The sequence below is a fragment of the Haliotis asinina genome, chromosome 7 (assembly GCF_037392515.1).
Source record: "Haliotis asinina isolate JCU_RB_2024 chromosome 7, JCU_Hal_asi_v2, whole genome shotgun sequence".
NCBI lineage: Eukaryota > Metazoa > Mollusca > Gastropoda > Lepetellida > Haliotidae > Haliotis > Haliotis asinina.
Window position 1 is genome coordinate 48434407 of NC_090286.1, and position 12634 is coordinate 48447040.

Sequence of the window (12634 nt, forward strand, 5' to 3'; positions counted from 1 at the left end):
GCTTGTCGTAAGAGGCGACTAACGGTATCTGGTGGTCAGGCTCTCTGTCTTGGTTGACACCTGTCATCGTTTCCCACCTGCACAGATCGATGCTGATGCTGTTGATCACTTAATTGTCGGGTCTAAACCCGATTATTTACAGCCACTGCCATATGGCTGGAATATTGCCAGTGTGGCGTAAAACTCAACTCACTCACTCACTCACTCACTTACTCACTTGTACAATGGCATCTAGATAACTTTCAGTAATCATAACTGGATTTGTGGTGGAATGTTACATAAGTGTCACGTTGTGCAACAGTTACTGCATTTATTGATACAAGAAGGTCTTCATGAACAAGTGAAGCCTTACTTATTGATGAGGTAAGGTGATCTAGTGACAACAATCAGACTGATGCAGCATCTCAGGGGAATGTGTTACTGATAAAATAGTTTACCAAAACTCTTTGGGCTTTCTTGCATGTTGGAGATTGTTTATTCAGTATCTGTAAAGGTCAGAACTCTCAGTAAGTGCTACAGCAAACAAGCTTAAAAGAAATCTTTACCCTGGAAACAACATGAATATGCTAGATGATTAACTTCTACTTAAGATATCTAGTCACAATGTGATATTTTAACTTCCAATACCAGTGTCCTACTCATGGTATTTTGGTTGGTTGTTTCAAGCGACGGTCTGTAAATAATCAAGTCTGGACCAGACAGACCAGTGATCAACAGCATGAACATAGATTACGCAATAGGGATACTATGACCTGTGTCAACTAAGTCAGTGAGTCTGGCCACTCTATTCCATTAGTTGCTTCTTACAAGCATGGGTTACTGAAGACCAATTCTAACCCAGATCTTCGTTGGTCTATTCATGAGTGAGGGAGTGGGTTTGAAGCTGCTTTTTAAATTATTAAAATTATTTAAATTAAAACTATGTGTTGGAACTGATGAACATGGGTCAGAAATATTCTGAAAACCAAAAGGACACTTGTACCATTGCATGCTGCTATACTAATCAATGCACGTGTTGTCATGACAGCTTGAAATAATCATATGGTAATTTTTGAATTTTTATCTCATGATGTGTTTGTTGATGCAGTTCATATTTTCTTCCCACTTCCAGTGCTCATACTGCACGTTTTTAACTACTAATAACTACTATGACCAGGCCTGTATCTTTATGACTTGCTTGCAAAACATGATTGATCATGGTAAATGTGAAAATTGTAAATTTCAAGTTGGAGTAGTTGTATAGTAGTAGTTGTTTTGTGTGTTGTGTAATGCCTTGCTGAGCAGTATTCCAGATATACTTAAAAGTAGTAGTATTAGTGGTAGTGGGTAGTGGAGTTGTAGTGGTAGTAGTCATGGTAGTCGCAGTGGACTAATGGCACCGAAGTAATACCAGTAGTGGCATAGAGGTGGTCATAGTCGTAGTAGTAGGGGTAGTGGAAGAGTCGTCATCATTGCAGTAGTAGTAGTAGTAACAGCAGCAGCAGCATCCTCGATATCTCCACGGTATACGTTCCGATAAGTCTCCACTATACCCTGGACGCATCTAAGGGTCGGCCAGATAATTTTATTACCTCCCTCTGCTGGCTTCGCATTCTCACAATAGCAAATAAGCTAGTCCGTCATTATAACCAAGCTTGCTAGTGTCAAGAAAGGTAGCAGTCGCGAAAGTTTGCTTGCAGTGCGACTCAGATTTTGGGGAAATCATACAGACATATTTTTAGGTCCGAAACTTTTTAAAAAATGCATGTGTATGTGCAAAAACTCCTTCTACCTCCTTTGCCAAGTTTAATCGGTTGGATAATTTGTAAAGCGAAAGCAAGTTGTGATTGGTTCGCTCAACTTCCCAGCATGGACACCTGATTTGATTGAACAAAAAGCCAGCCAAGGGAGGTAATAAATATGTCGGGCTTAGCCGTGGATCCATGCAGGGTATAGTAGAGACTTGTTGGAACATATACCCTGAAGATATTGAGGATGTAGTAGTAGTAGTAGACGTAGTCGTAGTCGTAGTAGTCGTGGTCGTCGTCGTCGTAGTCGTTATAGTAGTAGTTGTAGTAGTAGTTGTAGTAGTAGTAGTAGTACTAAACATTGTACATGTGAGACATGCTTTAATAGAAACTTACACCAGATTTATCATGAAATATGGTATGATACTGTGTGCTGTCTGTCAAACGTGAAGTTAATGTAAATAAACCTCATGTATTGTCATGGTTTTGCAAGCCTATGATAACTATTAAAGCTGCGTTTAATGCGCATCAGAGTTAGGTCATGCTTTACAGATTGCGTAGTAGTCAGAATAGGGAATGAGAAAACACTCCACTTCCTAATTTTCTTAATTGTACAAAGGTACCTGGTAGGTGTGACATATAGAATGTTTGATATCAATTTTAAAGTTTTCTTTTTAAAATAGACTGTTGAATGAGTGTCGGCTGTCGCATCATTTCAGTTGAATATCTTTATGTGCTAGGAGTGGTTCACAGTTTTGCCCAGGATTCTCAATTATGAGGTCCTTGTGGACAAATTGAGAAGAATATTTTGTTCCAAACTGGGATATTTTGGACAGGTTGGACTTGAGAGATTTTGAGATATTTTAACTTTGCATTGAATTGTATAGTATGTTACTAAGCACATAAACCCTTCGTTATTGGTTCGGTAGTATATGAAATAGGTGTTACCTCCACAGAGCCATGTTATTACTTATTATTAATGTATGTATCAACATGAATTGGAAATTATTTGATTCCCTGAAGACATGGAATCAAATACTGGCCTCTCAACAGGTCTAGGTACATTCCTCACAGTCTCACAGTCCCTGAACCACATTATTTTTCCTTGCTCTTCCTGCACTGCTAAAGCACCATCTGAAACAAGTCTAGCTTTCCCCAGGTTCAGAGCTCACTGCTAAATGGGTTTATTTGTTACTTTCCGAATTGTTAATACTCAGAGACTGAGCATTAGTCTGCTCCCTGATGGGCATTTGATATTCTGGGTAGGGGGATTTTTAGAGAGAATATTTTCTTGGTCACTGCTTCCAGACAATAACAAATCTGGCATTGTGAGTTCAATGGCATAAATTGTAGTCAGCATGAATATACATCATTCCCCTGTGGCCATGATCTGTTAATAGGCATGTGTTACTGGGGTATTGCAATTAGCCCATGCACCATTGAATATCTACTATTACAGAAGAAAAGTGCATTAGCGTCACATCATATATGTTGTGTACTGCTCACATAATCTGGTACTATCTCTGCAGTGGGATGGGTTGTGTGGAATAGCTTAGGACAAGGTTAATATGGTACACAGGTGGCAGAGTGGAGCTTCCGTCAGGTGCGTTTCTTGGCCTGCCAGGATCATCATCATCATCATCATCATCATCATCATCATCTCTGCTACTGCTACTGCTACTGTTGTAGAGTTTATTTTCAGATAAGTCCCCAGACTGACATCTCAACAGATCTGTACTTAATCTTCAAAGCTCAACAACACTCATCGCGATACTGTTGGAAAATTGCTAAAAGCGGCGTAAAACCCAACTTACTTCCTCAAAGCTCAAAACTTGATGTATTTCTTGAGCATGTTGTCGGGGAGAGGGAATCCATCAGTGTATATGGATATAGACCTGCCAAGTGTTTTACAGCAAGCTTAACTTGTGTATAGCTTTCATAAACCCACCACCTGAGCATGTACTAGTTACTTGGATATGTGCTCTATATAAATATCCTCTCTGTAACCTTTCTAACCTACTGCATTTATTACAGTGAATATGGTATTACTGAATTTGTGCTCTTGTGATGTGTGACACGTGTGGGTGGGTGTGTACGTGTGTGCGTGTGTGTGTGCGTGTGTGTGTGCGTGCGTGCGTGCGTGCGAACGAGAGAGAGAAAGAGAGAGGGGGTTCACATAAGAGGAACAAAAATAAATACTGTTTGGGGTATCAGAAGAAAAACATTGGATCAACCATTCCTGTCCTAATGATCATGTTGAAATATGAGCATACAAGTGAGTTTCTCGACACTGTTAACAGTATTTCAGCTAACACGTGTTAAGAGGAGAGGGTATTGTGGGAGAGGTACTGAACCCATTTTGAGAATCAAACCCAGGTCTTTAGTATGATGAGTGAATGCTTTAACCACCAGGCCCCCTTCTGCTACATGTCAGCTGACAAGTGAAGTTATAGTGCAGATATCTACACTGATGCACAATGATGGATAACACCCAGCCTCTCTTCTCGGGGGGAAATCAAGTAAACGCAGCCTCTCGACTGAGCTAAATACTTAATAATAAGTGCAGGTGATCATTACCCTGTGCTCAGAAACAATTAAGTAGGTGTAATATTTGAGGTATTTTCAGCTCAGAGGTTGGAATTTATGAGGCAGAATTTGTCATCAGTTGATAAATAATAAAGTCAGATCGTTTTTAGTAAGGGCACATCAAAGAACATGATGAAATAAATGTCCCCCTACATCTAAGTTTGATATTTCACAAGAAAAGGGAATGAAAAATGACCCTCTTGGAAATCACAAAATGACATTAATTAAATCTATATTACATTTTGTTACAGAATCAAAGCACTGAACATTTAATGAAGACTTAAGGAATTAAGTTTTATGGTGATTTGATTCTCAGTTGCTTCCGAGACGTACATGTCAGGTGTTTCAGTGGTCTGTGTTTGTTCTGTTGTTTGTTATGTTGAGTAGAATGTGACATGTACGTGTATGAGGATCAAGTCTCATGTTGACAGAGACTAGTAGGTAGCCCTGTTGTGAAGTGTTCACTTGTTATGCCAAATACCTCTGTTCCGGTACGTGCAAGATAAAGAACCCATATTTCTGTTTTGCTGGAATGTTGCTTGCAGTTACCTACACGACTAAGAACCCATTTTTTTGCTGGAATATAGTCTGCAGGTGCCTGCAAGATAAAGCAGCCATTTTTATATTGCTGTACTATTGCTAACAGTTACATATATAGTAATGGTAACTATATGGAATATGCTGTATCATATTGACTTGCCTTGATAACCTATATGCAATGAAGAAAGTCGACTCAGTATTGATGGAGTGTGTTGACATTTGTGTGATGTTCACGATGAGCTTGGTCTGATTACAATGAATGTTGTTGACCGGACTGGGAGCTAAGTGTAAACTGCTTCTCATTCATCACAGTCTTGCACTGGGCGCTATTGTGTCTTGTGTTGGGAGCTTTGTTTTTATTTGACAAGCAAATCCATTTCAAATATTGACCCATTTGGCCATGTCATGGCTTGTTATTGACTCCCGCACCGTGATGAAATCATACACTATTCCTACTTTTACCATTATTGCCTGATTCCTCTCTCCACACACCCCGTCTGCTGCTTGCGCTAAAGTGTCATTACGCGGCAACACCGTATTATCTTTCGACAGTGTTTACAGTAGTACTTACGCCTCATAGATGAAGCATTGATTGTAAACAATAGCAATTTTTTTCTGGCCTCGATGGGCTTGGTCACAGTAATATTGCTAATGGAAATACCACCAGGTTGTACTGAATGCATTGTGCTAAAATTCATTATGGAGTCTGTATGGGCTGCATAATCATTGGAGAGGTGTGATGTCCACACAAAGCTGTTGGCGGCGTCATCGGTTAGGTTGTAGTAAAACTGTTGACCTGGTCCACAAACATCCATGGCAGGAGTGGCATAGAGAGGAGGTTTAGAGTGAGCAGACGAAGGTTGACAGCAACAGCAGCAGTTGATGCTGTGCAGTGTGTAGAATCTCCCCAATGTTCCTCAATTGATAATGCTCAGTCAAGATTAACGAGGGTCAATTTGCATGCTGGATTAGCTGAATGGGATGCCTTGGATTGCAGAGTATGTCTGGTGAGGCAGCACGGCAGAGGGGAAGAGGGCCTTGGTGTGAGAAGCAGGCAGTGTGTGAGGAAGGAGACTCTCACTATCCATGTGACACAAGTCTCAGAGATGACTGCGGCTTTTCTCTGTGACAAGTGAAGCAATTAGAAGCCTCTAAGCTGTCATTATAGAAGATGTCTTGAATTTCGCATCTGCTTCAGTCACTGGTTTGCTATTGCAGTGGTATGAAGCAGGCTAGTGACGAATAGAATAGTTTTAAAGCCTTACAACCTTGCTCATGCTCACAGAAGAATACTGACAGCTTTTGCTGGATGCAGACGGACTCTTCCTGTCTTTCTGTGCTCTTCTTACCATCCCTTTAATCTCTTCGATACTTGAGTGCACATGCTTTCAATGGCAGGAATGATTTTTTTGGGGAAAAGTAATTTTCCTGTGAAATACAGCCTCTTCCTGGTATAACTGCTGTGTTGAAGTTATTGTAGCAATCAAATGGTAATTGAAGACAGTTACAGTGGCAACTTGAACATTGCCGGAGGACATTGTGGTATTATACAGTGTCATCAACTGAAAAACAGAAGGAATGGAGTATTGTGGAACTTTGCAATTTAATGTCTCCTTCATGAATATTCATTGGAAATATCTGTGAACTCCTGGAGGGTTGATGGCATGCTGTACTCAAGACTGATTTTTGGGAAAAAAGGGAATTGTTTCACGCAAAACCTGTTTGTGTAGTCACCACATTATCGATAAACTTTGATATCGGACTGACAAGAGCATCTTCAAAGACTGTCAGAAGATTTTTAATGTGGAAGCATTCCTGTGAACATCACCGCTGGCTGTTTTCTGAGTATTGATACTCTTGACCTGGCCATTTCTCAGATGGAAAGTTGATATAATTTTGTAGCAATTGGCTGAATAATCAGTCTGTGCTTTCACATGTCCACCCAAAAGAAGAATCAATTGCCTGTATTTGTGATATCAACTCTGAAGACGAAACACCTTCGGGAAATACTAGGGGATAATAGCTGCTGTTTTTATTGTTGAAGTTTAAGAATGTTGCTGTGATTACGTCAGAGTTTGGAAAAAACCTGCAATGATCATTTTGACAGCCTGTCTTTTATCTCAAAGATAATTCAGGCAAGCTTTGCACTGACAAGAGAATCATGGTGCCGTTTACGTCATGCGTTTGCTTTTCAAGAAATTGTGCTTCAAGACGATGGTGTTTTGTCCGAGGAACGATGACCCTTGACATAGCGGACGGTGACTCAGTAGCTGATGAGGTAATACTATCCGATTCCATGTGGCCTTTACTAGGTTCTGACGTTTGCTCGACTATCTCTTTCTGAAGAATAGATCTGGGTTTAATCAGGTTAAGTAAAGTCAGTGTGAGGTCTGCTGTAGTTTGATGCGTCACCGATTTTAGATTCAGTTTCTTATTTTCTATAGAAAATTCCCATTCCAACAATATTAAATTCCAATTACTTTGTATTGATTTCTTTCACAATCAGTTAGTGCTTTTATCAGACCAGCTTTTAATGATGATAATATTCTTTTCTTACGATATAGCTACTTTACAAATTATTTTGTATCTTAATGAGATTTGAGAATGTCAGTATTGTGGTACAGGGTTTTGCTAGTGTGTTTCAGTGTTTTTCGAACCTAATACAAAGTAGATGGACCCAAGATTTTCTTCCTGAAATAAAATATACTACCATTTCCTCCTGCTTGTTGAAATGTGAACAAGTATGTATTGTTTTTATATAAGACAATTATTTAGCTTGGGAATTACTTAGCTAACTTTATGAGAACTGCAGTCGTATGATTAAACTTGGTTTCCAAATGTAAAGATTAATATTTGTGAAAAAGACTGACGATTTTGCTGTATTGTAATGTTGGATACTAAAGACAATTATCAGTCATTCATACATGGTGCGTATAGTAATTAAGGGGGGGAATATATTCCAAAGAAATAATTGTACAATCTGAACTTGGCTGAAGAGTGTGACACTTGGAAGGCGTCAGAAAACGAAACTAGCCTTGTTTGAATAAGGAATAACAAATTCAATATAGTTAGAAAGAGTTATAAAATTCTTATTAAACAATAATAGTGATTTTCACTATTTACATTGTCCATACTTTGCCCATCATTGTAATGTTGGTATTATGGATATGAACTGAAGATACAATGAACCATCTTGACTTTTGTTAATAACAGACTCTTGAGCAATCCCTGATGACTGTGAAAGGCATTAAAGAATTATATTGTCAATATTGTATCCTAAATGCATAAACTGATGTTCATAATTTCAATCATTGGTATGTCAGGTTCACAATCAACTATTTTTAGACTTGTATAAGAGAGGACTGAATCAGGTGATCCGGCTTGCTGACTTGGTTGACACATTATCATCGGTTCCCAACTGCGAATATCAATGCTCTTGCTACTGATCACTGGATTGTCTGGTCTTGACCCAATTATTTACAGACTGCCATATAACTGAAATATTGCTTGGTGCGACTTAAAACTACACTCACTTTAGGTGGAATATTGAATTTAGTGTTAAACAAAAAAACATTTAGAAATAATGTTTTCCAACTGCAGTCATGAATCAATGATGGCTTCAGAGCTTGCTGAACGGGTGACTCAACCCAGATCATGCTGTTTGATCAAATAAGCTCATTTTCTGTGCATTATGACCAAGCTTCACATGTTCTGTGCAAGTTTGCAACCCAAGGAGGCATCACTGACAAATAGCATTTACTGTTTCCTCTTGTATTTCTGCACCAATGCTCCCCCTAATATGCAGTCTCTGAAATACAAGATGACCTTTCTCTATGTTATATGAAACATAATCTTCATTGTAGAAACAGTCTAGACATTTGGGATAGAGAAAATGGCAGCAGTTAGTCTGGCATGATGGAGAAGAAGATATCAAATATTTTAAGGAGAGTGTCTGTGAATGAGGAAGTCTGTGCAGTATGAATGATAATATGAGATATATTAATTCTGCACAGAAGTGATTTGGTATAGAATTACCTCTGTAGGCAAGTTTCATTGTAAGATTTCCTCATTACAGGTGTGCATGTGAGTATTAAGGCCCCTTTCATGATATTCCTAATCAACACCAGCTCAGAAATGGTGAAAATGTTTCTTTGTGTATTTTTGCTCTTTTAGATGAATCCTCAAAAGGTTTCTTGTAGAAGGTTTTTGTATGATAAGGCAAATGAAATAATTCATTCATAAAGTCCATTTCTTGTTCCACCCACAGTGATATGGCTGGAATATTGCTAAAAGTGGCATAAAACCATGCTTGCTTGTGCTGGAATCATTATGTTCAAGATCTTGATGTGGACCGAATTGACACTTTAATTTCTTTTAACTTTCAATGTGATATTTTGACACAGATGATTGTGGCCCCTCTGTAATCACACAGCTTGTAAAATGCCTTCAGCGTCACTGGTTGTGATAGAACTGTTATTGATGAATGACATCATGGGAGTTGTATGTTTTGGAATCATATTTATGAGTAACAATCTCATAGAACTATATACCTAGAAATGGTTTGCTGTGACAAGCTATGTAGGCCTTATGGAATGTCATGTTGGCGTGTTTAAAGAATATCGACTAGGCTGATTCTGTGTATTTGTATCAAAGGTCTTTTATAATTGCTTATAATTAAGATAGCAGGTGATTGATCATCACAAACTTTCATTAATCCCTAAACATGGATTCATTTGCTGTTATTGTTTACCTCGACAGGGTATTATCCTAAAGGGATGTCAAGATACCCAGTGGTCAAGTGCGTAGCAATTTGTACACTAACACTTAGTTGCTGTATGTATTATTTTGACTAACAAGTAAACCCATTTAAATTAAACAGGAGCCCAAGGAAGTTAAGAGATTCAGAACCTGAGGAAATCTAGACTTGCTTCATTACAGGCTTCAGCATTGCAGAGAGGGCTAGGCACTATGGAAAATTATGTAGCTCAGGGACTGTGAGACAGACTATGCAATTTGCTGTACAGAGTTGCATCCCAGAGGCATGGAACAAATATATGATTATGGGTTTTGAGTCAGTTCTTAATGATTGTTTCTGGTTTGTTAGCTTCTTAGTCTACGTGCTAGTTTCACCAAAGAGGAAGATATCTGAACACTGCGTCACTTTGGGCCTTACCTCCAGAATCAGAGGAAGGATTACAATGTTCAGACGAACAACTTCTTTATTTCAGTGAGTGTGATGTTTCGGTGTAGGTTCTAACACTGTTGTCTGGCAATGACAGTGTCAGAACATACATATGGATGAACAGTAGTGAGAGTCACAATTCGATGAAGGTTCTAACACTGTTGTCTGGCAACATAATGATGATACAGAAGCATATGTACATGCAGAGATTTTTTTTTCTGTACAATCGGAAAGCGAGTTGACACAATGGTAAAACTGAAATATCATTCTTAGTAAATGAGAATTGACTCAGTCACTCATTCCTACCTCACTCAGACTTGATTATTTACAGACTGCTGTCATATAGCTGGAATGTTGCTGAGTGCAGCATAAAACTAAAACATTCACTCACACACTCACTCATTCCTACCTCACACATGTGCCTAAGTGCAATGATTATGAACAAGTATCAGCTTTTGTCTTGTGCAAATCTGGAATGTCTTGGTGCCGAGTTCATGCATGTGTTACTTGACTGACGTCTGGAAGCCATTGCGTATTGTTTGATGATGTTCTTTCACAACTTGTTTGTTAGGTTCAGACTCGATCATTCGTGAAAAATCAGCATTCACCCTCTGACTTAACTGATAATGTTATTCCATCCTCGAGTTTGGCAGCTGAGGTTCTGTGTTCTACCAAAGAGGTACATAATTAGCACCTGCCTCATGCTCACCTCCTACTTGAACTTGCCAAGTGGGGACATATTGATTGATTGTTGTTTAACTCTACTCTCAGTAGTATTCCAGCTTGGGGGAACCTGTGAAGATACGGGGTAGAAGTAAACTCACTTGAGGTAATTGGTGTAACCTAGTGGTTAAAGCATTCACTCAACACACTGAAGGCCTGGGTTTGATTCCCCACATGGGCACAGTGTGCCCATTTTTGGCATCCCACTGGGATGTTCCTGGAATATTGATAAAAGCATAAAACCAAACTCACTTACTCACTTCACTGTATGGCTTTTATGTGTAAATAATATAATGTGCAGGGGAAATTCCAGAGATTAATATCAGCATTAATCCTTGCAGTTAGAATGTAACTAATATCAACAAGGTCTCTGAGTCCACATTGTTACCTCTAAAACAAACATATGTTCCAAATCTTTATTCATTCCAAGAATCTCCACTATTTTGATTTGCCACATAATGCGATTATGCTTGTTGTAAGAGGCGACTCACGGGATCTGGGGGTCAGGCTCCCTGACTTGTTTGACACACGTCATCGTATCCCAATTGCACAGATAAGTGCTCATGTTGTTGATCACTGGATTGTCTTGTCCAGACTCAATGTGCCGCCACATAGCTAAAATATTGCTGAATGCGGTGTAAAGCTAAACTCACTCACTCTCACACCATTTTACTACACTATAACTGGAAACTAGTTCATGTCTCCATTAAACCCAAAGCACTTGCACATAGGTCCAGCACCAATAACCTCGTGTTATTCTTTCTGGAAGTAAGAAAATAAGAAATTTATATCTGAATTTGAAGATAATTCCAAATGCGTGGCATGCTATGGCTGTCTTGCAGAGTCAAATTATCCAAACATGATTTGGTTCTCTAAATCCTAAACACATTTTCCAGGCATTCAATATATCCAACTTAACATATAATCTAATGGATGTCTCCACCGGTAGCATTAATTAGATTTTCAGGGGATGGGGTGATTTTCCCTCTAGATCAAGCTGCATGTCATGAAACCCATCAGCGCCTTCAACACCTCAGTCCAGATGAGCCAGTATGGATGGAGGAATCCTATGTTGTGAATAGTTGGAAGATAGTACTGGATGCTTGGCCCATTCCAAATGTTTCTATATATTCATATTTTCTTCAAATGTTGTTATTTTTATGGACCAGATACCATGGCTGTTATGACCTTTGTGTCAGTGCTTATTACCTCTCTGTCTGCAGCCACATATGTACAAATGCAATGTCGCCCATGTTGAGTGTCCCTTGCAGTGATATTGCTGGAATATTGCTAAAAGTGGTGTAAAACTAAACTCACTCGTTTTCTCACTCACGCTAGTGCAGTGAACAGAATTATCTGTTTTGTCCTCCTTATTAGTTGCTACATAGTCATTAAAACAAAATCATGCCAAGTCAACTTAAAATATGACTACTTCAATCATTTTTGGATGTATTTTAGTTCATATACCTGTATATCTTGGACTGTGATCCGCAGTCAGTCCAAGATTGTCAGCTATAATGATGAGGCCACTTTGGAAAGATGGAGAGCTTGTAGTGGTATTCTGACATCACATCCTTCTTGTTCCTACATTCATATCTCTGAAGGCCAGATAGGTGTTATTGCTCATTAGAAGAAGTGCCAAGTACTCTCCTAGTTGTTTGGTTCATGACTGGAAACAATTTGGATGACAAAAAGCGCCTAGTAGGAAATACCATGGTGACGTTTGAGAACATGAAATATTGAGCACTGTTTTGAAAGACAAGCATCTGTTTACTTCCTGAATCATGTGTGCCATTATGCCGCAGATTAATATTTGAGTTCTTTTATTTTGGATTGAGTGCTTCTCAGTGGTTGTTCTATGTGTGATTGTTTAACA

General features: G+C 38.9%; 1 protein-coding gene across 2 annotated transcripts in view; it reads left to right on the plus strand.

Moving 5' to 3' along the window:
• Positions 1 to 12634, plus strand: part of LOC137292218 (high affinity 3',5'-cyclic-AMP phosphodiesterase 7A-like) — a 77618-nt gene that overhangs the window by 14498 nt on the left and 50486 nt on the right. Inside the window, exon 1 of one of the 2 annotated variants that reach the window (XM_067823792.1) lies at positions 7052 to 7131. The exons of the other annotated variant lie outside the window; for it this stretch is intronic. Coding sequence (XP_067679893.1) covers positions 7090 to 7131 — 42 coding nt within the window. The 5' untranslated portion in view covers positions 7052 to 7089. Of the gene's footprint in view, positions 1 to 7051; positions 7132 to 12634 lie in introns of those variants that run through there. 2 annotated transcript variants of the gene reach the window in all.